The sequence below is a fragment of the Oncorhynchus keta genome, unplaced genomic scaffold (genome assembly GCF_023373465.1).
Source record: "Oncorhynchus keta strain PuntledgeMale-10-30-2019 unplaced genomic scaffold, Oket_V2 Un_contig_15233_pilon_pilon, whole genome shotgun sequence".
NCBI lineage: Eukaryota > Metazoa > Chordata > Actinopteri > Salmoniformes > Salmonidae > Oncorhynchus > Oncorhynchus keta.
Window position 1 is genome coordinate 1 of NW_026279205.1, and position 25,212 is coordinate 25,212.

The 25,212-nt window shown below is 45.4% G+C and overlaps 1 protein-coding gene and 2 long non-coding RNA genes across 57 annotated transcripts; 2 read left to right on the forward strand and 1 right to left on the reverse strand.

Annotated features, from left to right (window-relative positions):
- Positions 1-392: 392 nt before the first annotated feature.
- LOC127918907 (protein Niban 1-like) lies at positions 393-9,032 on the forward strand (the record flags this gene model as incomplete). The annotated part of the gene is made up of 3 exons (XM_052502187.1): positions 393-504; positions 670-783; positions 7,631-9,032. Coding segments are annotated over 3 exons (504 nt in total), but the record flags the coding sequence as incomplete, so codon positions are not given.
- Positions 9,033-10,266: 1,234 nt separating this feature from the next.
- Positions 10,267-12,685, forward strand: LOC127918905 (uncharacterized). 50 transcript variants are annotated; one of them, XR_008101321.1, is made up of 7 exons: positions 10,268-10,622; positions 10,854-11,259; positions 11,318-11,665; positions 11,721-11,892; positions 12,007-12,120; positions 12,179-12,236; positions 12,294-12,685. It is a non-coding gene; the product is annotated as an uncharacterized LOC127918905 (long non-coding RNA). The 50 variants fall into 50 exon arrangements; XR_008101310.1 differs by having other exon boundaries at positions 12,007-12,064; positions 12,121-12,236; XR_008101314.1 differs by having other exon boundaries at positions 11,721-11,834; positions 12,007-12,064; positions 12,121-12,236.
- A 4,221-nt stretch (positions 12,686-16,906) lies between these two features.
- Positions 16,907-25,209, reverse strand: LOC127918902 (uncharacterized). Of its 6 annotated transcripts, XR_008101294.1 has the most exons (5): positions 25,183-25,209; positions 24,708-24,787; positions 23,163-23,480; positions 18,339-18,458; positions 17,929-18,180 (listed from the first exon to the last, which is right to left on the reverse strand). It is a non-coding gene; the product is annotated as an uncharacterized LOC127918902 (long non-coding RNA). The 6 variants fall into 6 exon arrangements; XR_008101291.1 differs by lacking the exons at positions 17,929-18,180; positions 18,339-18,458 and adding an exon at positions 16,907-16,993 and having other exon boundaries at positions 23,123-23,480; XR_008101293.1 differs by lacking the exons at positions 17,929-18,180; positions 18,339-18,458 and adding an exon at positions 20,689-20,742 and having other exon boundaries at positions 23,123-23,480.
- Between the last annotated feature and the right edge of the window lie 3 nt (positions 25,210-25,212).

Genomic DNA, 25,212 nt, shown 5'->3' on the forward strand with positions numbered 1-25,212 from the left:
GTTGTCTTGTTGGTTGTCTTGTTGTCTTGTTGTGGTTGTCTTGTGGTTGTCTTGTGTGTGGTTGTCTTGTTGTGGTTGTCTTGTTGTGGTTGTCTTGTGTGGTTGTCTTGTTGTGTGGTTGTCTTGTTGTGGTTGTCTTGTTGTGGTTGTCTTGTGTAGTTGTCTTGTTGTGGTTGTCTTGTTGTCTTGTTGAGGTTGTCTTGTGTAGTTGTCTTGTTGTGGTTGTCTTGTTGTGTGGTTGTCTTGTTGTGATTAATTGGTTGACTGGTTGGTTGGTTAGATTTATGGATTGATTGGTTCATTGATTGATTGATGCATCTTTCCTTTAGCAATATGTCTATAACGGGGTGTAGAGTCACGTAATATTATTGTTCTGTGGTTGTTCCCTGCAGCAATATGACCATGACAGTAGCACGGTGAGGAAGAGGATCTTTCAGGAGGCTCTGGTTGACATCACGCTTCCTGCTATCAGGAGGAACCTGGCTCCGGCACACAAACCGGTATGTACGCTGGTAACCTTTTGTCTCTTTATATCAGTCATTATATGCTAGATATATCCTAGGCTGATGGTCTCAGTCCATCCACATCTCACCCTATCAAATTAAAGTAACGTTGGAGCAGGTACTGTTAGTTCATCAGAATATAAACCGTGAAACCAACACTTTACAGGGGACCTGCAGAAGTTGGACCAGTACATCTTTGCTGATTACACCAACTTCATCAATGTGGAAAACGTTTATGAAGATATTCTACTGAACATTCTGACCATTGAGGTGGACAAAGGTGAGTTTACCTGCTTCTTCTGTCTGTCATCCAGGGACCAGGATTCCTCTTTATATATACAGCCATGTGTTTTTCCATCATTGTAAGCCTGCCACACACACACTATACGATGCATTTATTAAACATAAGAATGAGTGTGAGTTTTTATCACAACCCGGCTCGTGGGAAAGCGACAAAGAGCTCTTATAGGACCAGGGGCACAAATAATAATAATCAATCATTTTGCTCTTTTATTTAACCATCTTACATATCAAACCTTAATTGTTCATCAAACATGGTGAATAACTCACCACAGGTTAATGAGAAGGGTGTGCTTGGAAAGGATGCACATAACTCTACAATGTTGGGTTGTATTGGAGAGAGTCTCAGTCTTAAATCATTTTCCACACAGTTATGTGCCTGTATTTAGTTTTCATGCTAGTGAGGGCCGAGAATCCACTCACATCGTACGTGGTTGCAAAGGGCATCTTAACAGGGTGATTTGCCAAGGCAAGAAACCTGAGCGCAGCCCAATCCAGAAATCTGGCAGTGGCTTCTGATTAAATTCAATTTTCACAGAACTACTTGTAGCAATTTCGATGAGGCTCTCTTGTTCAGATGTCGGTAAGTGGACTGGAGGCAGGGCATGAAAGGGACAATGAATACAGTTGTTTGTGTCATCCTCGGGAAAGTACCTGCGTAATTGTGCACCCAACTCACTCAGGTGCTTCGCGTTTGACATTGTCCGTTAGCTTGAGTTCAATGATGGAAAGACCTGTGTGTTGTCCTTGTTAATGCAGACAGAGAAGAGTTCCAACTTTAATCATAGCCTCAATTTTGCCCCACACATTGAATATAGTTATGGAGAGTCCCTGTAATCCGAGATTCAGATCATTCAGGCGTGGAAAAACATCCTCGCCTGTCGTGTGAGAAACTCGTCATCATGCAAGCGGTCAGACAAGTGAAAATTATGGTCAGCAAAAACCTTGTCTCTTAATTTTAAAAATGTGTCAATACTTTGTTCTCTTGAAAACCAGCTCACTGGTTGTTGTAAAAGTGTTACATGGTCACTGCCCATAGCATAATCCATCAAATACAGTAGAGTTCAGGGGCCTTGCTTTAACAAGTTAACCATTTTCACTGTCCAAAACATCTTTCAAGCTGTTCCCTTGGCAGCAAGAGCTCGGTGGATGCTGTAGTGTACCCAAAGCCTCTCGGTGGATGCTGTAGTGTACCCAAGAGCCTCTCGGTGGATGCTGTAGTGTATCCAAGAGCCTCTCGGTGGATGCTGCAGTGTACCCAAGAGCCTCTCGGTGATGCCAGTGTACCCAAGAGCCCTCGGTGGATGCTGTAGTGTACCCAAGAGCCTCTCGGTGGATGCTGTAGTCTACCCAAGAGCCTCTTGGTGGATGCTGTAGTGTACCCAAGAGCCTCTCGGTGGATGCTGTAGTGTACCCAAGAGCCTCTCGGTGGATGCTGTAGTGTACCCAAGAGCCTCTCGGCAGGATGCTGTAGTGTACCCAAGAGCCTCTCGGTGGATGCTGCAGTGTATCCAAGAGCCTCTCGGTGGATGCTGTAGTGTACCCAAGAGCCTCTCGGATGCTGTAGTGTACCCAAGAGCCTCTCGGTGGATGCTGTAGTGTACCCAAGAGCCTCTCGGTGGATGCTGTAGTGTATCCAAGAGCCTCTCGGTGGATGCTGTAGTGTACCCAAGAGCCTCTCGGTGGATGCTGTAGTGTACCCAAGAGCCTCCTCGGTGGATGCTGTAGTGTACCCAAGAGCCTCTCGGTGGATGCTGTAGTGTACCCAAGAGCCTCTCGTGATGCTGTAGTACCCAAGAGCCGGTGGATGCTGCAGTGTATCCAAGAGCCTCTCGGTGGATGCTGTAGTGTACCCAAGAGCCCTCGGTGGATGCTGCAGTGTATCCAAGAGCCTCTCGGTGGATGCTGTAGTGTACCCAAGAGCCTCTCGGTGGATGCTGTAGTGTACCCAAGAGCCTCTCGGTGGATGCTGTAGTGTACCCAAGAGCCTCGTGGATGCTGTAGTGTACCCAAGAGCCTCTCGGTGGATGCTGTAGTGTACCCAAGAGCCTCTCTGTGGATGCTGTAGTGTACCCAAGAGCTCGGTGGATGCTGCAGTGTACCCAAGAGCCTCTCGTGGATGCTGCAGTGTATCCAAGAGCCTCGGTGGATGCTGTAGTGTACCCAAGAGCCTCTCGGTGGATGCTGTAGTGTACCCAAGAGCCTCGGTGGATGCTGTAGTGTACCCAAGAGCCTCTCGTGGATGCTGTAGTGTACCCAAGAGCCTCTCGGTGGATGCTGTAGTGTACCCAAGAGCCTCTCTGTGGATGCTGTAGTGTACCTGCAAGAGCCTTCTCGGTGGATGCTGTAGTGTACCCAAGAGCCTCTCGGTGGATGCTGTAGTGTACCCAAGAGCTCTCGGTGGATGCTGTAGTGTACCCAAGAGCCTCTCGGTGGATGCCAGTACCTCCAAGAGCCTCTCGGTGGATGCTGCAGTGTACCCAAGAGCCTCTAGGTGGATGCTGCAGTCTACCCAAGAGCCTCTCGGTGGATGCTGCAGTGTATCCAAGTGGCGTCGGGAGCAACTGCTTGCACGCTCGTTACCACTCCACTATGTCTCCCCTGCCATGGCTTTACGCCATCAATACAGATACCAACACATCTTGACCACCAAAGTCTATTTGATGTCACAAAGCTGTCCGGTACCATTCCTCTCATGTTGTCCTGGTTTCCAGAAGAGGATGTCTTCCTTAATTGACCCCCATAAACGTAACGAACATATACCAGGAACTGTGCCAGGCCCGCCACGTCTGTTGACTCATCCAGCTGTAACAGACATATACCAGGAGCTGTGCCAGGCCTGTTGACTCATCCAGCTGTAACAGACATATACCAGGAGCTGTGCCAGGCCTGTTGACTCATCCAGCTGTAACAGACATATACCAGAGCTGTGCCAGGCCTGTTGACTCATCCAGCTGTAACAGACATATACCAGGAGCTGTGCCACGTCTGTTGACTCATCCAGCTGTAACGCATATAATTCACTGGCTTGTATGTGAAGCAGTAATTGTTTCAAAGCATCTCCTGCCATGTCCCTGATGCATCACAAACAGTGTTGTTTGATGAAGACATTGTCTGTATAGTTTTTGAGCCTTTTCCCCCAGCATTGTCCCAGCCATATCCGCGGCAGCAGGAAGAATGAAGTCCTCCACAATAGTATGGGGCTTGCCTGTCCTTGCCACTCGGTAGCTCACCATATAAGATGTATCACTGCCTAATCTTAGTTATCTTAGTTTTCTTTATTATTTTGGTTAGGTCAAGGTGTCACGAGGGGTGGTTTGTTTAGTTTTTGTATTGTTTAGTTTTTTTGTATGTCTAGGTTTTTGTAAGTCTAGGGGTTTATATGTCTATGGTTGCCTAGATTGGTTCTAAATCAGAGGCAGCTGTTTATCGTTGTCTCTGATTGGGGACCATATTTAGCAGCCATATTCCTTGGGTAGTTTGTGGGTTCTTATTCTATGTTTAGTTGCCTGTCTGCACTAGCCATATTAGCTTCACGTTTTGTTGTTTTGTATAGTTTGTTCAGTGTTCAGTGTTCGTTCTTTCATTAAAAAGAAGTATGTACGCATACCACGCTGAGCCTTGGTCTCCTCCATATGACGGCCGTGACAAGATGCTTCTAGACCTTTCTTATTAATGGATTATGTTGCTTTCCATACGTCTTACTACTCGAAAGACGCCTTTATTCTCGCTAAAGAACTCCCGTGGCTTATTTTCAAACTGTCATGTTTCATTTCTAAATGTCTGCGCAAGAGTGAAGGTTTCCTGTGAGAGAGTAACGGTTAATGTGATTGGATGAGTAACGGTTAATGTGATTGGATGAGTAACGGTTAATGTGATTGGATGAGTAACGGTTAATGTGATTGATGATGTTGAATGTTAACTATTTGACTAGGTTACCTGTATTTGACATTGCGTTGTTATTTCGCTGAACGGTAGATGGTTAGATGTTATTTTTGGCAGTGAAACAAGGCTACTCAGGCAAGAGGAAAAAACCTCACCCAAATGTAGAGCCCCATTGGAAAATATAAATGTTATATTTTTATGTGAATCACATTTTTATTTGGCAAAGACTCCGACAGCATTGTGCGTACCCCTGGGTACCCCAGTTGGGACTACCTGTACCATTTATCAACCCAATCCATTCTACTAAAGTATAGGAGACAACTATCCGTTTCTGCTTATCAACCCAATCCATTCTACTAAAGTATAGGAGACAACTACTTATCAACCCAATCCATTCTACTAAAGTATAGAGACAACTACTTATCAACCCAACCCATTCTACTAAAGTATAGGAGACAACTACATTATCAACCCTTTGTATATAAAAAATGAACACATTTCACTGTTCCCTTTTGGTCTCCCATGTTCTAAAATAAGTTACTAAAAACCCATCCCTTGTATTTTCTACTGGCAGTAATAGAAGTGTATAAACACCATTACCCTCCTGTATAACACCATTACCCTCTTGTATACCCTGCATGACACCATTACCCTCTTGTATGACCTGTATGGCACCATTATCCTCTTGTGTACCCTGTATGGCACCATTACCCTCTTGTATACCTTTGTATAGCACCATTACCCTTTGTATAACCTGTATAACAGCATTACCCTCTTGTATAACCTGTATGGCAAACATTACCCTCTTGTATAACCTGTATAGCACCATTACCCTCCTGTATAACATCATTACCCTCTTGTATAACAGCATTACCTCTTGTATACCCTGTATAGCACCATTACCCTCCTGTATAACACTGTTGCCTTCTTGTATAACCTGTATAGCACCATTACCCTCCTGTATAGCACCATTACCCTCCTGTATAACACCATTACCCTCTGTATACCCTGTATAACACCATTATCCTCTTGTATAACACCATTCCCTCTTGTATACCCTGTATATCAACATTACCCTCTTGTATAACCTGTATACCAACATTACCCTCTTGTATAACCTGTATAACACCATTACCCTCTTGTATAACATGTATAACACCATTACCTCTTGTATACCCTGTGTAGCACCATTACCTCTTGTATAACCTGTATAACATTATTATTCCCTCTTGTATAACATGTATAACACCATTACCCTTGTATAACATGTATAACACCATTACCCTCTTGTATACCATGTATAGCACCATTACCCTCCTGTATAACATCATTACCCTCTTGTATAACAGCATTACCCTCTTGTATACCCTGTATAACACCATTACCCTCTTTTGTATACCCTGTATACCACCATTACTCCCTCTTGTATACCCTGTATAACACCATTACCCTCTTGTATACCCTATATAACACCATTACCATCTTGTATACCCTATATAACACCATTACCCTCTTGTATACCTGTATAGCACCATTACCCTCCTGTATAACATCATTACCCTCTTGTATAACAGCATTACCTCTCTTGTATACCCTGTATAACACCATTACCCTCTTGTATACCCTGTATAACACCATTACACTCTTGTATAACCTGTATAACACCATTACCTCTTGTATAACATGTATAACACCATTACCCTCTTGTATACCCTGTATAACACCATTACCCTCTTGTATAACACCATTACCCTCTTGTATACCCTGTATAACACCATTACCCTCTTGTATACCATGTATAACACCATTACCCTCTTGTATAACACCATTACCTCTCTTGTATACCTATATAACACCATTACCATCTTGTATACCCTATAACACCATTACCCTCTTGTATACCCTGTATAGCACCATTACCCTCCTGTATAACATCATTACCCTCTTGTATAACACCATTACCCTCTTGTATACCCTGTATAACACCATTACCCTCTTGTATACCCTGTATACCACCATTACCCTCTTGTATACCCTGTATAACACCATTACCCTCTTGTATACCCTATATAACACCATTACCATCTTGTATACCCTATATAACACCATTACCCTCTTGTATACCCTGTATAGCACCATTACCCTCCTGTATAACATCATTACCCTCTTGTATAACAGCATTACCCTCTTGTATACCCTGTATAACACCATTACCCTCTTGTATACCCTGTATACCACCATTACCCTCTTGTATACCCTGTATAACACCATTACCCTCTTGTATAACACCATTACCCTCTTGTATAACACCATTACCCTCTTGTATAACACCATTACCCTCTTGTATACCCTCTTGTATAAAACCATTACCCTCTTGTATAACACCATTACCCTCTTGTATAACACCATTACCCTCTTGTATACCCTATATAACTCCATTACCATCTTGTATACCCTATATAACACCATTACCCTCTTGTATACCCTGTATAGCACCATTACCCTCCTGTATAACATCATTACCCTCTTGTATAACAGCATTACCCTCTTGTATACCCTGTATAACACCATTACCCTCTTGTATACCCTGTATACCACCATTACCCTCTTGTATACCCTGTATAACACCATTACCCTCTTGTATAACACCATTACCCTCTTGTATAACACCATTACCCTCTTGTATAACACCATTACCCTCTTGTATAACACCATTACCCTCTTGTATACCCTCTTGTATAACACCATTACCATCTTGTATAACACCATTACCCTCTTGTATAACACCATTACCCTCTTGTATAACACCATTAACCTCTTGTATAACACCATTACCCTCTTGTATACCCTGTATGACATAATTGATTGTATGTACTGTATGCTTCTCCTGTATGAACTTAATCAATTCTTTCTCCTCCCTTTCGGTCTCTCATTTTCTCCAGTGGTGAAAGAAGCTGCCAGTTTGAGGAAGAACAACTTGATGGTGGACAGTACTGACCTGCAGAGTGCCAGCCAGAGCAGCCTGACAGACAGTCACACTCCTCCCCTCTCCGCCCCCGCCAGCCCTGCCAAGATGGCTGTCTCTGGGCTGAGCAGACAGGCCGAGCGGGCACCTTCTCCCCTGGTGCAGAACTTGTCTTCTAGCGCTGGGAGGCTGGAGGTGGAAGGCGGCCCAGTGGCCCAGATATGGCTGCCCTCACTCCTCCTGTCATTGTCATAACTCCACAAAGTGAGGCTCCAGACCCAGACCCAGCCCCACTCACACTCCCAGCCCCAGCACATATACTTACCTATACTGCTGGTGTCTCTGTAGCAGAGCCTGATACCCCTTCACCTCTACATGATACCCCTTCACCTCTACCTGATACCCCTTCACCTCTACCTGAAATGTCCTCTGCTGAAAGTGATTACCCTGCTGGTGCTGCCTCAACCAAACCTGATGCCTCCTTAGTCAATCATGACGCCCCTTTGGCCACAATCACACCTTATGCCCCTTCCCCCCAGCCTCCTATTCCTGTGGCTGAACCAGCTCCCCAGACACCGGAAGTTACAGACACAGACAAAGCATCCCAACCACCAGGAACTGAAGACAAACCAGACACAGCCAAAGCATCCCAACCACCAGGAACTGAAGACAAACCAGACACAGACAAAGCATCCCAACCACCAGGAACTGAAGACAAACCAGACACAGACAAAGCCAGAAACAGCCCAGTGAGTGACAGTGTGTCGGTGTGTGTCGAGGCTCTGTCAGCAGTTAGTATGATTCTTCCTGAGGCCACGGTGCTCTCCACCGGTCAGAGACAGAGACAAGCCACAGACAGAGCAGTCTACCTGAAAACTCCTGCAGGGGTGAAGGAGGGGGCATCTGTACCTCTCACCGTGGACGAGAAGGAAGAGGAGGAAGAACATCTATGTAAGGAGGCAGAAGCACATCACATTGGTACAGCCCCATCCAACATGGGTACAGCCCCATCCAACATGGGTACAGCCCCATCCAACATGGGTACAGCCCCATCCAACATGGGTACAGCCCCATCCAACATGGGTACAGCCCCATCCAACATTGGTACAGCCCCATCCAACATGGGTACAGCCCCATCCAACATGGGTACAGCCCCATCCAACATGGGTACAGCCCCATCCAACATTGGTACAGCCCCATCCAACATGGGTACAGCCCCATCCAACATGGGTACAGCCCCATCCAACATGGGTACAGCCCCATCCAACATGGGTACAGCCCCATCCAACATTGGTACAGCCCCATCCAACATGGGTACAGCCCCATCCAACATGGGTACAGCCCCATCCAACATGGGTACAGCCCATCCAACATGGGTACAGCCCATCCAACATGGGTACAGCCCCATCCAACATGGGTACAGCCCCATCCAACATTGGTACAGCCCCATCCAACATGGGTACAGCCCCATCAACATTGGTACAGCCCCATCCAACATGGGTACAGCCCCATCCAACATTGGTACAGCCCCATCCAACATGGGTACAGCCCCATCCAACATGGGTACAGCCCCATCCAACATGGGTACAGCCCCATCCAACATGGGTACAGCCCCATCCAACATGGGTACAGCCCCATCACCTGAACCAGCCTCCCAGACTCAGAATGACCTTAACCCCACAGGATCAGAGATGCAGCCTGGAGGCAGTGAGGACAGAGCTGTAGTTACCTCCGTCACTAGAGTTACTGTCACGGAGAGCGAGGGTGCCCTGCTTGCATGCAATACCCTGGTCACATCACGAGGGGGTGCTACTACTCCACTCACTGGGCCTGGGCAGGGTGTAGTGGAGGCAGGGGATAGAGGAGAGGCTCTGGGGGGTGTAGTGGAGGCAGAGGACAGAGGAGAGGCTCTGGGGGGTGTAGTGGAGGCTCTGGGGGGTGTAGTGGAGGCAGAGGACAGAGGAGAGGCTCTGGGGGTGTAGTGGAGGCAGAGGACAGAGGAGAGGCTCTGGGGGGTGTAGTGGAGGCTCTGGGGCTACAGTCTAACACAGTGGGGATGGAGGGAGAGGAGGAAGCGGTTCCACTGGGTAGTGTGCAGTCCATCCGTGACTTGGTGATGGAGGTAGTGGAGGTGGAAGAGCTGATACAGAGGTGTCCCCCAGAAAACAGCACTCCCTAGCTGGGGAAAGAACGACTAGGGGGGTGTAGTGGAGGCTCTGGGGGGTGTAGTGGAGGCTCTGGGGGTTGTAGTGGAGGCTCTGGGGGTTGTAGTGGAGGCTCTGGGGGTGTAGTGGAGGCTCTGGGGGGTAGTGTAGTGGAGGCTCTGGGGGTGTAGTGGAGGCTCTGGGGGTGTAGTGGAGGCTCTGGGGGGTGTAGTGGAGGCTCTGGGGGGTGTAGTGGAGGCTCTGGGGGGTGTAGTGGAGGCTCTGGGGGGTGTAGTGGAGGCTCTGGGGGTAGTGGAGTGGAGGCTCTGGGGGTGTAGTGGAGGCTCTGGGGGGTGTAGTGGAGGCTCTGGGGGGTGTAGTGGAGGCTCTGGGGGTGTAGTGGAGGCTCTGGGGGGTGTAGTGGAGGCTCTGGGGGTGTAGTGGAGGTGGGGGGGAGGCTCTGGGGGGGTGTACCAACAGCAGAGCAATCAACGGTGTTCACTTTGAACCCAAAATTCAAAATCTATTAACTATTTATATGTCAAATAAATGACTGAAAATGTTTACTCTACAGACTGATAGAAGTTGAGGAGGTAATCATCGCTCTCCTCCCTCCTCAGAGGAGCACACAGACTGATAGAAGTTGAGGAGGTAATCATCGCTCTCCTCCCTCCTCAGAGGAGCACACAGACTGATAGAAGTTGAGGAGGTAATCATCTCTCTCCTCCCTCCTCAGAGGAGCACACAGACTGATAGAAGTTGAGGAGGTAATCATCGCTCTCCTCCCTCCTCAGAGGAGCACACAGACTGATAGAAGTTGAGGAGGTAATCATCTCTCTCCTCCCTCCTCAGAGGAGCACACAGACTGATAGAAGTTGAGGAGGTAATCATCTCTCTCCTCCCTCCTCAGAGGAGCACACAGACTGATAGAAGTTGAGGAGGTAATCATCTCTCTCCTCCCTCCTCAGAGGAGCACACAGACTGATAGAAGTTGAGGAGGTAATCATCGCTCTCCTCCTCCTCAGAGGAGCACACAGACTGATAGAAGTTGAGGAGGTAATAATCTCTCTCCTCCCTCCTCAGAGGAGCACACAGACTGATAGAAGTTGAGGAGGTAATCATCGCTCTCCTCCCTCCTCAGAGGAGCACACAGACTGATAGAAGTTGAGGAGGTAATCATCGCTCTCCTCCCTCCTCAGAGGAGCACACAGACTGATAGAAGTTGAGGAGGTAATCATCTCTCTCCTCCCTCCTCAGAGGAGCACACAGACTGATAGAAGTTGAGGAGGTAATCATCGCTCTCCTCCCTCCTCAGAGGAGCACACAGACTGATAGAAGTTGAGGAGGTAATAATCTCTCTCCTCCCTCCTCAGAGGAGCACACAGACTGATAGAAGTTGAGGAGGTAATCATCGCTCTCCTCCCTCCTCAGAGGAGCACACAGACTGATAGAAGTTGAGGAGGTAATCATCGCTCTCCTCCTTCCTCAGAGGAGCACACAGACTGATAGAAGTTGCGGAGGTAATCATCGCTCTCCTCCCTCCTCAGAGGAGCACACAGACTGATAGAAGTTGAGGAGGTAATCATCGCTCTCCTCCCTCCTCAGAGGAGCACACAGACTGATAGAAGTTGAGGAGGTAATCATCTCTCTCCTCCCTCCTCAGAGGAGCACACAGACTGATAGAAGTTGAGGAGGTAATCATCTCTCTCCTCCCTCCTCAGAGGAGCACACAGACTGATAGAAGTTGAGGAGGTAATCATCTCTCTCCTCCCTCCTCAGAGGAGCACACAGACTGATAGAAGTTGAGGAGGTAATCATCGCTCTCCTCCCTCCTCAGAGGAGCACACAGACTGATAGAAGTTGAGGAGGTAATCATCGCTCTCCTCCCTCCTCAGAGGAGCACACAGACTGATAGAAGAGGAGGTAATCATCGCTCTCCTCCCTCCTCAGGAGCACACAGACTGATAGAAGTTGAGGAGGTAATCATCGCTCTCCTCCCTCCTCAGAGGAGCACACAGACTGATAGAAGTTGAGGAGGTAATAATCTCTCTCCTCCCTCCTCAGAGGAGCACACAGACTGATAGAAGTTGAGGAGGTAATCATCTCTCTCCTCCTCCTCAGAGGAGCACACAGACTGATAGAAGTTGAGGAGGTAATCATCGCTCTCCTCCTCCTCAGAGGAGCACACAGACTGATAGAAGTTGAGGAGGTAATCATCTCTCTCCTCCCTCCTCAGAGGAGCACACAGACTGATAGAAGTTGAGGAGGTAATCATCTCTCCTCCCTCCTCAGAGGAGCACACAGACTGATAGAAGTTGAGGAGGTAATCATCGCTCTCCTCCCTCCTCAGAGGAGCACACAGACTGATAGAAGTTGAGGAGGTAATCATCTCTCTCCTCCCTCCTCAGAGGAGCACACAGACTGATAGAAGTTGAGGAGGTAATCATCTCTCTCCTCCTCCTCAGAGGAGCACACAGACTGATAGAAGTTGAGGAGGTAATCATCGCTCTCCTCCCTCCTCAGAGGAGCACACAGACTGATAGAAGTTGAGGAGGTAATCATCTCTCTCCTCCCTCCTCAGAGGAGCACACAGACTGATAGAAGTTGAGGAGGTAATCATCTCTCCTCCCTCCTCAGAGGAGCACACAGACTGGAGAAGAAGGAAAACTGACCTAATGACATAAACTTTAACATCTGATAGCTATACTAACAAGGACTGCTATTGGTGCAGCAGACGATAATACAACTTTCACTTACATAATCAATTTAATAATAATACTAATACTACTAATAATAATGATAATACATAATAACTTTCACATAATCAATTTTATATTGAACAACTTTGCTTTTTGTTGTTGAAATAATTGTCATCTTTGTAATATTTTGGGGGATTGAAATGAGCACCGTCCCTTCCATTTTGTTCTGTTGGTTTTACCGTGACAACAGATGTATTTACCGTGACAACAGATGTATTTACCGTGACAACAGATGTATTTACCGTGACAACAGATGTATTTACCGTGACAACAGATGTATTTACCGTGACAACAGATGTATTTACCGTGACAACAGATGTATTTACCGTGACAACAGATGTATTTACCGTGACAACAGAAGTATTTACATCGTGACAACAGATGTATTTACCGATGCAGACAACAGATGTATTTACCGTGACAACAGATGTATTTACCGTGACAACAGATGTATTTACCGTGACAACAGATGTATTTACCGTGACAACAGATGTATTTACCGTGACAACAGATGTATTTACCGTGACAACAGATGTATTTACCGTGACAACAGATGTATTTACCGTGACAACAGATGTATTTACCGTGACAACAGATGTATTTACCGTGACAACAGATGTATTTACCGTGACAACAGATGTATTTTGTGACAACAGATGTATTTACCGTGACAACAGATGTATTTACCGTGACAACAGAAGTATTTACCGTGACAACAGATGTATTTACCGTGACAACAGATGTATTTACCGTGACAACAGATGTATTTACCGTGACAACAGAAGTACTGCATTTCTAAGCCATTTTACTTTGTTCTGTAGGACCTTTTGAACAAAGCTATTTAGATCTGAATATATTTAACAGTTAAAAGAATGATAAGGGAGGTGCATGTAAATGAATAAAACATAACAAACACTTAACACACGTTTCTTGTTTTGTGTTCATACTGTATCTTTTCTGTAAGTATATCAAATATAATACCTTTAGAATTTAAGAGATCTTTTTAAAAGATACTGTAGGGAGACTGGGGTTCAGGGAGTTCAGCCATTTGTTTTACATTCAGCATCATTCTGTCAAGGGAAATATAGTATTATTTCTAACAAAGGTATCTACATATATTTCAGGATGTTGTGTATCTCTGGAAACATTACAGTTTTGAAATCATAGCTTTTCCACAAAGCTGTCTCTTGGCACAACCCGGGTATGGGGTTGTTGAGCGTGGACAGGGTAAATTGCTGTCTACAAATGTCTGTACTCAATGAAATATTACTACCTTTTAAAACCATGTCTATCTTTATTTCCCACAATTCAACACAATCACTTTTTCTCTTCTAATATTGTAAGCATCTTTAACACAGGTTTAACACCTAACAACCCCTTTGTACTTAAAAACAACACTTTTAACGTAATCCAGGCCCTGTTACCTCATATCTCAGAGATAATGCCTTGCATGACACTTGGGAAGAAAACACTTACATTGGCTCAACTTCCCCCATGGCCATTGGCTCAACTTCCCCCATGGCCATTGGCTCAACTTCCCCCATGACCATTGGCTCAACTTCCCCATGGCCATTGGCTCAACTTCCCCCATGACCATTGGCTCAACTTCCCCCATGGCCATTTGCTCAACTTCCCCCATGGCCATTGGCTCAACTTCCCCCATGGCCATTGGCTCAACTTCCCCCATGACCATTGGCTCAACTTCCCCCATGGCCTCCCCCATGGCCATTGGCTCAACTTCCCCATGGCCATTGGCTCAACTTCCCCCATGGCCATTGGCTCAACTTCCCCCATGACCATTGGCTCAACTTCCCCCATGACCATTGGCTCAACTTCCCCCATGGCCATTGGCTCAACTTCCCCCATGGCCATTGGCTCAACTTCCCCCATGACCATTGGCTCAACTTCCCCATGGCCATTGGCTCAACTTCCCCCATGGCCATTGGCTCAACTTCCCCATGGCCATTGGCTAGCTAGCAAATATGCTAACATTAACTACTGTACCTAGCTAAACATTTGGCTATGGCCTGGCAGTATGGGATTATAGAGAATGAATCAAATTGTTTCCTAGTCATCTTGCTATGTAGTTATCTAGCAGTGGCCATCTGGCTAGTTTCAACAAAAGCTTACAAAATAGCAACAGAGCAGTCATCCAGCTCGCAAGCAAACATTGGAATCTAGACAAACTACACTGAAAAAAATTATAAATGCAACATGCAACAATTTCAAAGATTTACAGTTCATATAAGGAAATCAGTCAATTTAGATGGATTCATTAGACACTAAATCTATGGATTTCACATGACTGGGAATACAGACATGCATCTCTTAGTCACAGATACCTTAACAAAAAGGTAGGGACGTGGATCAGAAACCAGTCAGTATCTGGTGTGACCATTTGCCTCCTCATGCAGCGACATCTCCTTCGCATAGAGTTGATCAGGCTTTTGATTGTGGCCTGTGGAATGTTGTCCTCCTCTTCAATGACTGTCGAGTTACTGGATATTGGCGGGGAACTGGAACACGCTGTCGTACACGTCGATCCAGAGCATCCCAAACATGCTCAATGGGTGACATGTCAGGTGAATATGCAGGCCATGGAAGAACTGGGACGTTTTCAGTTTCCAGGAATTGTGTCCAGATCCTTGTGACATGGGGCTGTGCATTATCATGCTGAAACATGAGGTGGTGGCTGTGGATGAATGGCACGGCGATGGGCCTCAGGATCTCGTTACAGTTACATCTCTGTGCATTCAAATTGCCATTGATGAAATGCAACCGTGTTCTCAGTTCGTAGCTTATGCCTGCCCATACTATAACCCCACCGCCACCATGGAGCACTCTGTTCACAACGTTGACATGAGCAAACTGCTCACACTCACAACACCACACACGCTGTCTGCCCTGCCCATCTACCCGGTACAGTTGAAACAGGGATTCGTCTGTGAAGAGCACACTTCTCCAAAGTGCCAGTGGCCATCGAAGATGGTCGGGTACGACACCAAACTGCAGTCAGTTCAAGACCCTGGTGAGGACGTCGAGCACGCAGATGAGTTTTCCTGAGATGGTTTCTGACAGTTTGTGCAGAAATTCTTCGGTTTTCTACTCAAACCTACTCCTCAGTTTCATCAGCTGTCTGGGTGGCTGGTCTCAGACGATCCCGCAAGTGAAGAAGCAGGAAGTGGAGGTCCTGGGCTGGCGTGGTTACATTGTGAGGCCAGTTGGACGTACTGCCAAATTCTCTAAAACGACGCTGGAGGCGGCTTATGGAAGAAAAATGAACATTCAATTCTCTGGCAACAACTCTGGTGGACATTCCTGCAGTCAGCATGCCAACTCCCTCAAAACTTGAGACATCTGTACACATTTTAGAATGGCCTTTTACGCTGTTTAATCAGCGTCTTGATATGCCACACCTGTCAGGTGGATGGATTATCTTGGCAAAATGAGAAATGCTCACTGACAGGGACGTAAATAAAGTTCTGCACACAATTTGAGCTTTTTGTGCGTATGGAACATTTCTGGAATCTTTTTATTTCAGTTCATGAAACATGTGATCAGCACCTTATATGCAGTAGTACTGGGGGACGGTCTGAAGTTATACCTTATATGCAGTAGTACTGGGGGACGGTCTGAAGTTATACCTTATATGCAGTAGTACTGGGGACGGTCTAAAGTTATACCTTATATGCAGTAGTACTGGGGGACGGTCTGAAGTTATACCTTATATGCAGTAGTACTGGGGGACGGTCTGAAGTTATACTTATATGCAGTAGTACTGGGGACGGTCTGAAGTTATACCTTATATGCAGTAGTACTGGGGGACGGTCTAAAGTTATACCTTATATGCAGTAGTATTGGGGGACGGTCTAAAGTTATACCTTATATGCAGTAGTACTGGGGACGGTCTGAAGTTATACCTTATATGCAGTAGTACTGGGGGACGGTCTGAAGTTATACTTTATATGCAGTAGTACTGGGGGACGGTCTAAAGTTATACCTTATATGCAGTAGTACTGGGGGACGGTCTGAAGTTATACCTTATATACAGTAGTACTGGGGGACGGTCTGAAGTTATACCTTATATGCAGTAGTACTGGGGGACGGTCTAAAGTTATACCTTATATGCAGTAGTACTGGGGGCGGTCTAAAGTTATACCTTATATGCAGTAGTACTGGGGGACGGTCTGAAGTTATACCTTATATGCAGTAGTACTGGGGGACGGTCTGAAGTTATACCTTATATGCAGTAGTACTGGGGACGGTCTGAAGTTATACCTTATATGCAGTAGTACTGGGGACGGTCTGAGAGTTATACCTTATATACAGTAGTACTGGGGACGGTCTGAAGTTATACCTTATATGCAGTAGTACTGGGGGACGGTCTAAAGTTATACCTTATATGCAGTAGTACTGGGGGACGGTCTAAAGTTATACCTTATATGCAGTAGTACTGGGGGACGGTCTGAAGTTATACCTTATATGCAGTAGTACTGGGGACGGTCTAAAAGTTATACCTTATATGCAGTAGTACTGGGGGACGGTCTGAAGTTATACCTTATATGCAGTAGTACTGGGGGACGGTCTGAAGTTATACCTTATATGCAGTAGTACTGGGGACGGTCTAAAGTTATACCTTATATGCAGTAGTACTGGGGGACGGTCTGAAGTTATACCTTATATGCAGTAGTACTGGGGGACGGTCTAAAGTTATACCTTATATGCAGTAGTACTGGGGACGGTCTGAAGTTATACCTTATATGCAGTAGTACTGGGGGCGGTCCAAAAGTTATACCTTATATGCAGTAGTACTGGGGGACGGTCTAAGTTATACCTTATATGCAGTAGTACTGGGGGACGGTCTGAAGTTATACCTTATATGCAGTAGTACTGGGGACGGTCTGAAGTTATACCTTATATGCAGTAGTACTGGGGACGGTCTGAAGTTATACCTTATATGCAGTAGTACTGGGGGACGGTCTGAAGTTATACCTTATATGCAGTAGTACTGGGGCGGTCTAAAGTTATACCTTATATGCAGTAGTACTGGGGACGGTCTAAAGTTATACCTTATATGCAGTAGTACTGGGGACGGTCTGAAGTTATACCTTATATGCAGTAGTACTGGGGGACGGTCTGAAGTTATACCTTATATGCAGTAGTACTGGGGGCGGTCTAAGTTATACCTTATATGCAGTAGTACTGGGGGACGGTCTGAAGTTATACCTTATATGCAGTAGTACTGGGGGACGGTCTGAAGTTATACCTTATATGCAGTAGTACTGGGGGACGGTCTGAAGTTATACCTTATATACAGTAGTACTGGGGGACGGTCTAAAGTTATACCTTATATGCAGTAGTACTGGGGGCGGTCTAAAGTTATACCTTATATGCAGTAGTACTGGGGGACGGTCTGAAGTTATACCTTATATGCAGTAGTACTGGGGGACGGTCTGAAGTTATACCTTATATGCAGTAGTACTGGGGGACGGTCTGAAGTTATACCTTATATGCAGTAGTACTGGGGGACGGTCTAAAGTTATACCTTATATGCAGTAGTACTGGGGGCGGTCTGAAGTTATACCTTATATGCAGTAGTACTGGGGGACGGTCTAAAGTTATACCTTATATGCAGTAGTACTGGAGGGCATTCTGAAGTTATACCTTATATGCAGTAGTACTGGTGGGCGGTCTAAAGTTATACCTTATATGCAGTAGTACTGGGGGACGGTGTAAAGTTATACCTTATATGCAGTAGTACGGGGGCGGTCTAAAGTTATACCTTATATGCAGTAGTACTGGAGGGCGTTCTGAAGTTATACCTTATATGCAGTAGTACTGGTGGGCGGTCTAAAGTTATACCTTATATGCAGTAGTACTGGGGGACGGTGTAAAGTTATACCTTATATGCAGTAGTACTGGGGGCGGTCTAAAGTTATACCTTATATGCAGTAGTACTGGGGGACGGTCTGAAGTTATACCTTATATACAGTAGTACTGGGGACGGTCTGAAGTTATACCTTATATGCAGTAGTACTGGGGGACGGTCTAAAGTTATACCTTATATGCAGTAGTACGGGGGCGGTCTAAAGTTATACCTTATATGCAGTAGTACTGGGGGACGGTCTGAAGTTATACCTTATATGCAGTAGTACTGGGGGACGGTCTGAAGTTATACCTTATATGCAGTAGTACTGGGGGACGGTCTGAAGTTATACCTTATATGCAGTAGTACTGGGGGACGGTCTGAAGTTATACCTTATATACAGTAGTACTGGGGGACGGTCTGAAGTTATACCTTATATGCAGTAGTACTGGGGACGGTCTAAAGTTATACCTTATATGCAGTAGTACTGGGGACGGTCTAAAGTTATACCTTATATGCAGTAGTACTGGGGACGGTCTGAAGTTATACCTTATATGCAGTAGTACTGGGGACGGTCTAAAGTTATACCTTATATGCAGTAGTACTGGGGGACGGTCTGAAGTTATACCTTATATGCAGTAGTACTGGGGACGGTCTGAGAAGTTATACCTTATATGCAGTAGTACTGGGGGACGGTCTAAAGTTATACCTTATATGCAGTAGTACTGGGGACGGTCTGAAGTTATACCTTATATGCAGTAGTACTGGGGACGGTCTAAAGTTATACCTTATATGCAGTAGTACTGGGGGACGGTCTGAAGTTATACCTTATATGCAGTAGTACTGGGGGCGGTCTAAAGTTATACCTTATATGCAGTAGTACTGGGGACGGTCTAAAGTTATACCTTATATGCAGTAGTACTGGGGACGGTCTGAAGTTATACCTTATATGCAGTAGTACTGGGGACGGTCTGAAGTTATACCTTATATGCAGTAGTACTGGGGGACGGTCTGAAGTTATACCTTATATGCAGTAGTACTGGGGGACGGTCTGAAGTTATACCTTATATGCAGTAGTACTGGGGGCGGTCTAAAGTTATACCTTATATGCAGTAGTACTGGGGACGGTCCAAAGTTATACCTTATATGCAGTAGTACTGGGGACGGTCTGAAGTTATACCTTATATGCAGTAGTACTGGGGGACGGTCTGAAGTTATACCTTATATGCAGTAGTACTGGGGGCGGTCTAAAGTTATACCTTATATGCAGTAGTACTGGGGGACGGTCTGAAGTTATACCTTATATGCAGTAGTACTGGGGGACGGTCTGAAGTTATACCTTATATGCAGTAGTACTGGGGGACGGTCTGAAGTTATACCTTATATGCAGTAGTACTGGGGGACGGTCTGAAGTTATACCTTATATGCAGTAGTACTGGGGGACGGTCTAAAGTTATACCTTATATGCAGTAGTACTGGGGACGGTCTGAAGTTATACCTTATATGCAGTAGTACTGGGGACGGTCTGAAGTTATACCTTATATGCAGTAGTACTGGGGGACGGTCTGAAGTTATACCTTATATGCAGTAGTACTGGGGACGGTCTAAAGTTATACCTTATATGCAGTAGTACTGGGGGCGGTCTGAAGTTATACCTTATATGCAGTAGTACTGGGGACGGTCTAAAGTTATACCTTATATGCAGTAGTACTGGAGGGCGTTCTGAAGTTATACCTATATGCAGTAGTACTGGTGGGCGGTCTAAAGTTATACCTTATATGCAGTAGTACTGGGGGACGGTGTAAAGTTATACCTTATATGCAGTAGTACGGGGGCGGTCTAAAGTTATACCTTATATGCAGTAGTACTGGAGGGCGTTCTGAAGTTATACCTATATGCAGTAGTACTGGTGGCGGTCTAAAGTTATACCTTATATGCAGTAGTACTGGGGACGGTGTAAAGTTATACCTTATATGCAGTAGTACGGGGGCGGTCTAAAGTTATACCTTATATGCAGTAGTACTGGGGGACGGTCTAAAGTTATACCTTATATGCAGTAGTACGGGGGGGGCGGCCAGTTATACCTTATATGCAGTAGTACTGGGGAAGGTCTAAAGTTATACCTTATATGCAGTAGTACGGGGACGGTCTAAAAGTTATACCTTATATGCAGTAGTACTGGGGGACGGTCTAAAGTTATATCTTATATGCAGTAGTACTGGGGACGGTCTGAAGTTATACCTTATATGCAGTAGTACTGGGGGCGGTCTAAAGTTATACCTTATATGCAGTAGTACTGGGGGACGGTCTAAAGTTATACCTTATATGCAGTAGTACTGGGGGACGGTCTGAAGTTATACCTTATATGCAGTAGTACTGGGGACGGTCTGAAGTTATACCTTATATGCAGTAGTACTGGGGGACGGTCTGAAGTTATACCTTATATGCAGTAGTACTGGGGACGGTCTGAGATTATACCTTATATGCAGTAGTACTGGGGGCGGTCTAAAGTTATACCTTATATGCAGTAGTACTGGGGGACGGTCTAAAGTTATACCTTATATGCAGTAGTACTGGGGACGGTCTGAAGTTATACCTTATATGCAGTAGTACTGGGGGACGGTCTGAAGTTATACCTTATATGCAGTAGTACTGGGGGCGGTCTAAAGTTATACCTTATATGCAGTAGTACTGGGGACGGTCTGAAGTTATACCTTATATGCAGTAGTACTGGGGACGGTCTGAAGTTATACCTTATATGCAGTAGTACTGGGGACGGTCTGAAGTTATACCTATATGCAGTAGTACTGGGGGACGGTCCAGTTATACCTTATATGCAGTAGTACTGGGGGACGGTCTAAAGTTATACTTTATATGCAGTAGTACTGGGGGACGGTCTGAAGTTATACCTTATATGCAGTAGTACTGGGGACGGTCTGAAGTTATACCTTATATGCAGTAGTACTGGGGGCGGTCTAAAGTTATACCTTATATGCAGTAGTACTGGGGGACAGTCTGAAGTTATACCTTATATGCAGTAGTGCGGGGACGGTCTAAAGTTATACCTTATATGCAGTAGTACTGGGGGACGGTCTGAAGTTATACCTTATATGCAGTAGTACTGGGGGACGGTCTAAAGTTATACCTTATATGCAGTAGTACTGGAGGGCGTTCTGAAGTTATACCTTATATGCAGTAGTACTGGTGGGCGGTCTAAAGTTATACCTTATATGCAGTAGTACTGGGGGACGGTGTAAGTTATACCTTATATGCAGTAGTACGGGGGCGGTCTAAAGTTATACCTTATATGCAGTAGTACTGGAGGGCGTTCTGAAGTTATACCTTATATGCAGTAGTACTGGTGGGCGGTCTAAAGTTATACCTTATATGCAGTAGTACTGGGGACGGTGTAAAGTTATACCTTATATGCAGTAGTACGGGGGCGGTCTAAAGTTATACCTTATATGCAGTAGTACTGGGGACGGTCTAAAGTTATACCTTATATGCAGTAGTACGGGGGGGCGGTCTAAAGTTATACCTTATATGCAGTAGTACTGGGGAAGGTCTAAAGTTATACCTTATATGCAGTAGTACGGGGGACGGTCTAAGTTATACCTTATATGCAGTAGTACTGGGGGACGGTCTAAAGTTATACCTTATATGCAGTAGTACTGGGGGACGGTCTGAAGTTATACCTTATATGCAGTAGTACTGGGGGCGGTCTATGCAGTAGTACTGGGGACGGTCTAAAGTTATACCTTATATGCAGTAGTACTGGGGAACGGTCTGAAGTTATACCTATATGCAGTAGTACTGGGGGCGGTCTGAAGTTATACCTTATATGCAGTAGTACTGGGGACGGTCTGAAGTTATACCTTATATGCAGTAGTACTGGGGGAAGTTACACCTTATATGCAGTAGTACTGGGGGGCAGTCTAAAGTTATACCTTATATGCAGTAGTACTGGGGACGGTCTGAAGTTATACCTTATATGCAGTAGTACTGGGGGACGGTCTAAAGTTATACCTTATATGCAGTAGTACTGGGGGACGGTCTGAAGTTATACCTTATATGCAGTAGTACTGGGGACGGTCTGAAGTTATACCTTATATGCAGTATTACTGGGGGACGGTCTAAAGTTACACCTTATATGCAGTAGTACTGGGGGCGGTCTAAAGTTATACCTTATATGCAGTAGTACTGGGGGACGGTCTGAAGTTATACCTTATATGCAGTAGTACTGGGGGACGGTCTGAAGTTATACCTTATATGCAGTAGTACTGGGGGACGGTCTGAAGTTATACCTTATATGCAGTAGTACTGGGGGACGGTCTGAAGTTATACCTTATATGCAGTAGTACTGGGGGACGGTCTGAAGTTATACCTTATATGCAGTAGTACTGGGGACGGTCTGAAGTTATACCTTATATGCAGTAGTACTGGGGGACGGTCTGAAGTTATACCTTATATGCAGTAGTACTGGGGGCGGTCTAAAGTTATACCTTATATGCAGTAGTACTGGGGGACGGTCCAAAGTTATACCTTATATGCAGTAGTACTGGGGACGGTCTGAAGTTATACCTTATATGCAGTAGTACTGGGGGACGGTCTGAAGTTATACCTTATATCCAGTAGTACTGGGGGCGGTCTAAAGTTATACCTTATATGCAGTAGTACTGGGGGACGGTCTGAAGTTATACCTTATATGCAGTAGTACTGGGGGACGGTCTGAAGTTATACCTTATATGCAGTAGTACTGGGGGACGGTCTAAAGTTATACCTTATATGCAGTAGTACTGGGGGACGGTCTGAAGTTATACCTTATATGCAGTAGTACTGGGGGACGGTCTAAAGTTATACCTTATATGCAGTAGTACTGGGGGACGGTCTGAAGTTATACCTTATATGCAGTAGTACTGGGGGACGGTCTGAAGTTATACCTTATATGCAGTAGTACTGGGGGACGGTGTAAAGTTATACCTTATATGCAGTAGTACGGGGTCGGTCTAAAGTTATACCTTATATGCAGTAGTACTGGAGGGCGTTCTGAAGTTATACCTATATACAGTAGTACTGGTGGCGGTCTAAAGTTATACCTTATATGCAGTAGTACTGGGGGACGGTCTAAAGTTATACCTTATATGCAGTAGTACTGGGGGACGGTCTGAAGTTATACCTTATATGCAGTAGTACTGGGGGACGGTCTAAAGTTATACCTTATATGCAGTAGTACTGGGGGCGGTCTGAAGTTATACCTTATATGCAGTAGTACTGGGGACGGTCTAAAGTTATACCTTATATGCAGTAGTACTGAGGGCGTTCTGAAGTTATACCTTATATGCAGTAGTACTGGTGGGCGGTCTAAAGTTATACCTTATATGCAGTAGTACTGGGGGACGGTGTAAAGTTATACCTTATATGCAGTAGTACAGGGGGCGGTCTAAAGTTATACCTTATATGCAGTAGTACTGAGGGCGTTCTGAAGTTATACCTTATATACAGTAGTACTGGTGGGCGGTCTAAAGTTATACCTTATATGCAGTAGTACTGGGGGACGGTGTAAAGTTATACCTTATATGCAGTAGTACTGGGGGCGGTCTAAAGTTATACCTTATATGCAGTAGTACTGGGGGACGGTCTGAAGTTATACCTTATATGCAGTAGTACGGGGGACGGTCTGAAGTTATACCTTATATGCAGTAGTACTGGGGGACGGTCTGAAGTTATACCTATATGCAGTAGTACTGGGGGACGGTCTAAAGTTATACCTTATACGCAGTAGTACTGGGGGACGGTCTGAAGTTATACCTTATATGCAGTAGTACTGGGGGACGGTCTAAAGTTATACCTTATATGCAGTAGTACGGGGGCGGTCTAAAGTTATACCTTATATGCAGTAGTACTGGGGGAAGGTCTAAAGTTATACCTTATATGCAGTAGTACTGGGGGACGGTCTAAAGTTATACCTTATATGCAGTAGTACTGGGGGCGGTCTGAAGTTATACCTTATATGCAGTAGTACTGGGGGACGGTCTAAAGTTATACCTTATATGCAGTAGTACTGGAGGGCGTTCTGAAGTTATACCTTATATGCAGTAGTACTGGTGGGCGGTCTAAAGTTATACCTTATATGCAGTAGTACTGGTGGGCGGTCTAAAGTTATACCTTATATGCAGTAGTACTGGGGGACGGTGTAAAGTTATACCTTATATGCAGTAGTACGGGGGGCGGTCTAAAGTTATACCTTATATGCAGTAGTACTGGAGGGCGTTCTGGAAGTTATACCTTATATACAGTAGTACTGGTGGGCGGTCTAAAGTTATACCTTATATGCAGTAGTACTGGGGGACGGTGTAAAGTTATACCTTATATGCAGTAACGGGGGGCGGTCTAAAGTTATACCTTATATGCAGTAGTACTGGGGGACGGTCTGAAGTTATACCTTATATGCAGTAGTACGGGGGACGGTCTGAAGTTATACCTTATATGCAGTAGTACTGGGGGACGGTCTGAAGTTATACCTTATACGCAGTAGTACTGGGGGACGGTCTAAAGTTATACCTTATACGCAGTAGTACTGGGGGACGGTCTGAAGTTATACCTTATATGCAGTAGTACTGGGGGACGGTCTAAAGTTATACCTTATATGCAGTAGTACGGGGGGGCGGTCTAAAGTTATACCTTATATGCAGTAGTACTGGGGAAGGTCTAAAAGTTATACCTTATATGCAGTAGTACGGGGGACGGTCTAAAGTTATACCTTATATGCAGTAGTACTGGGGGACGGTCT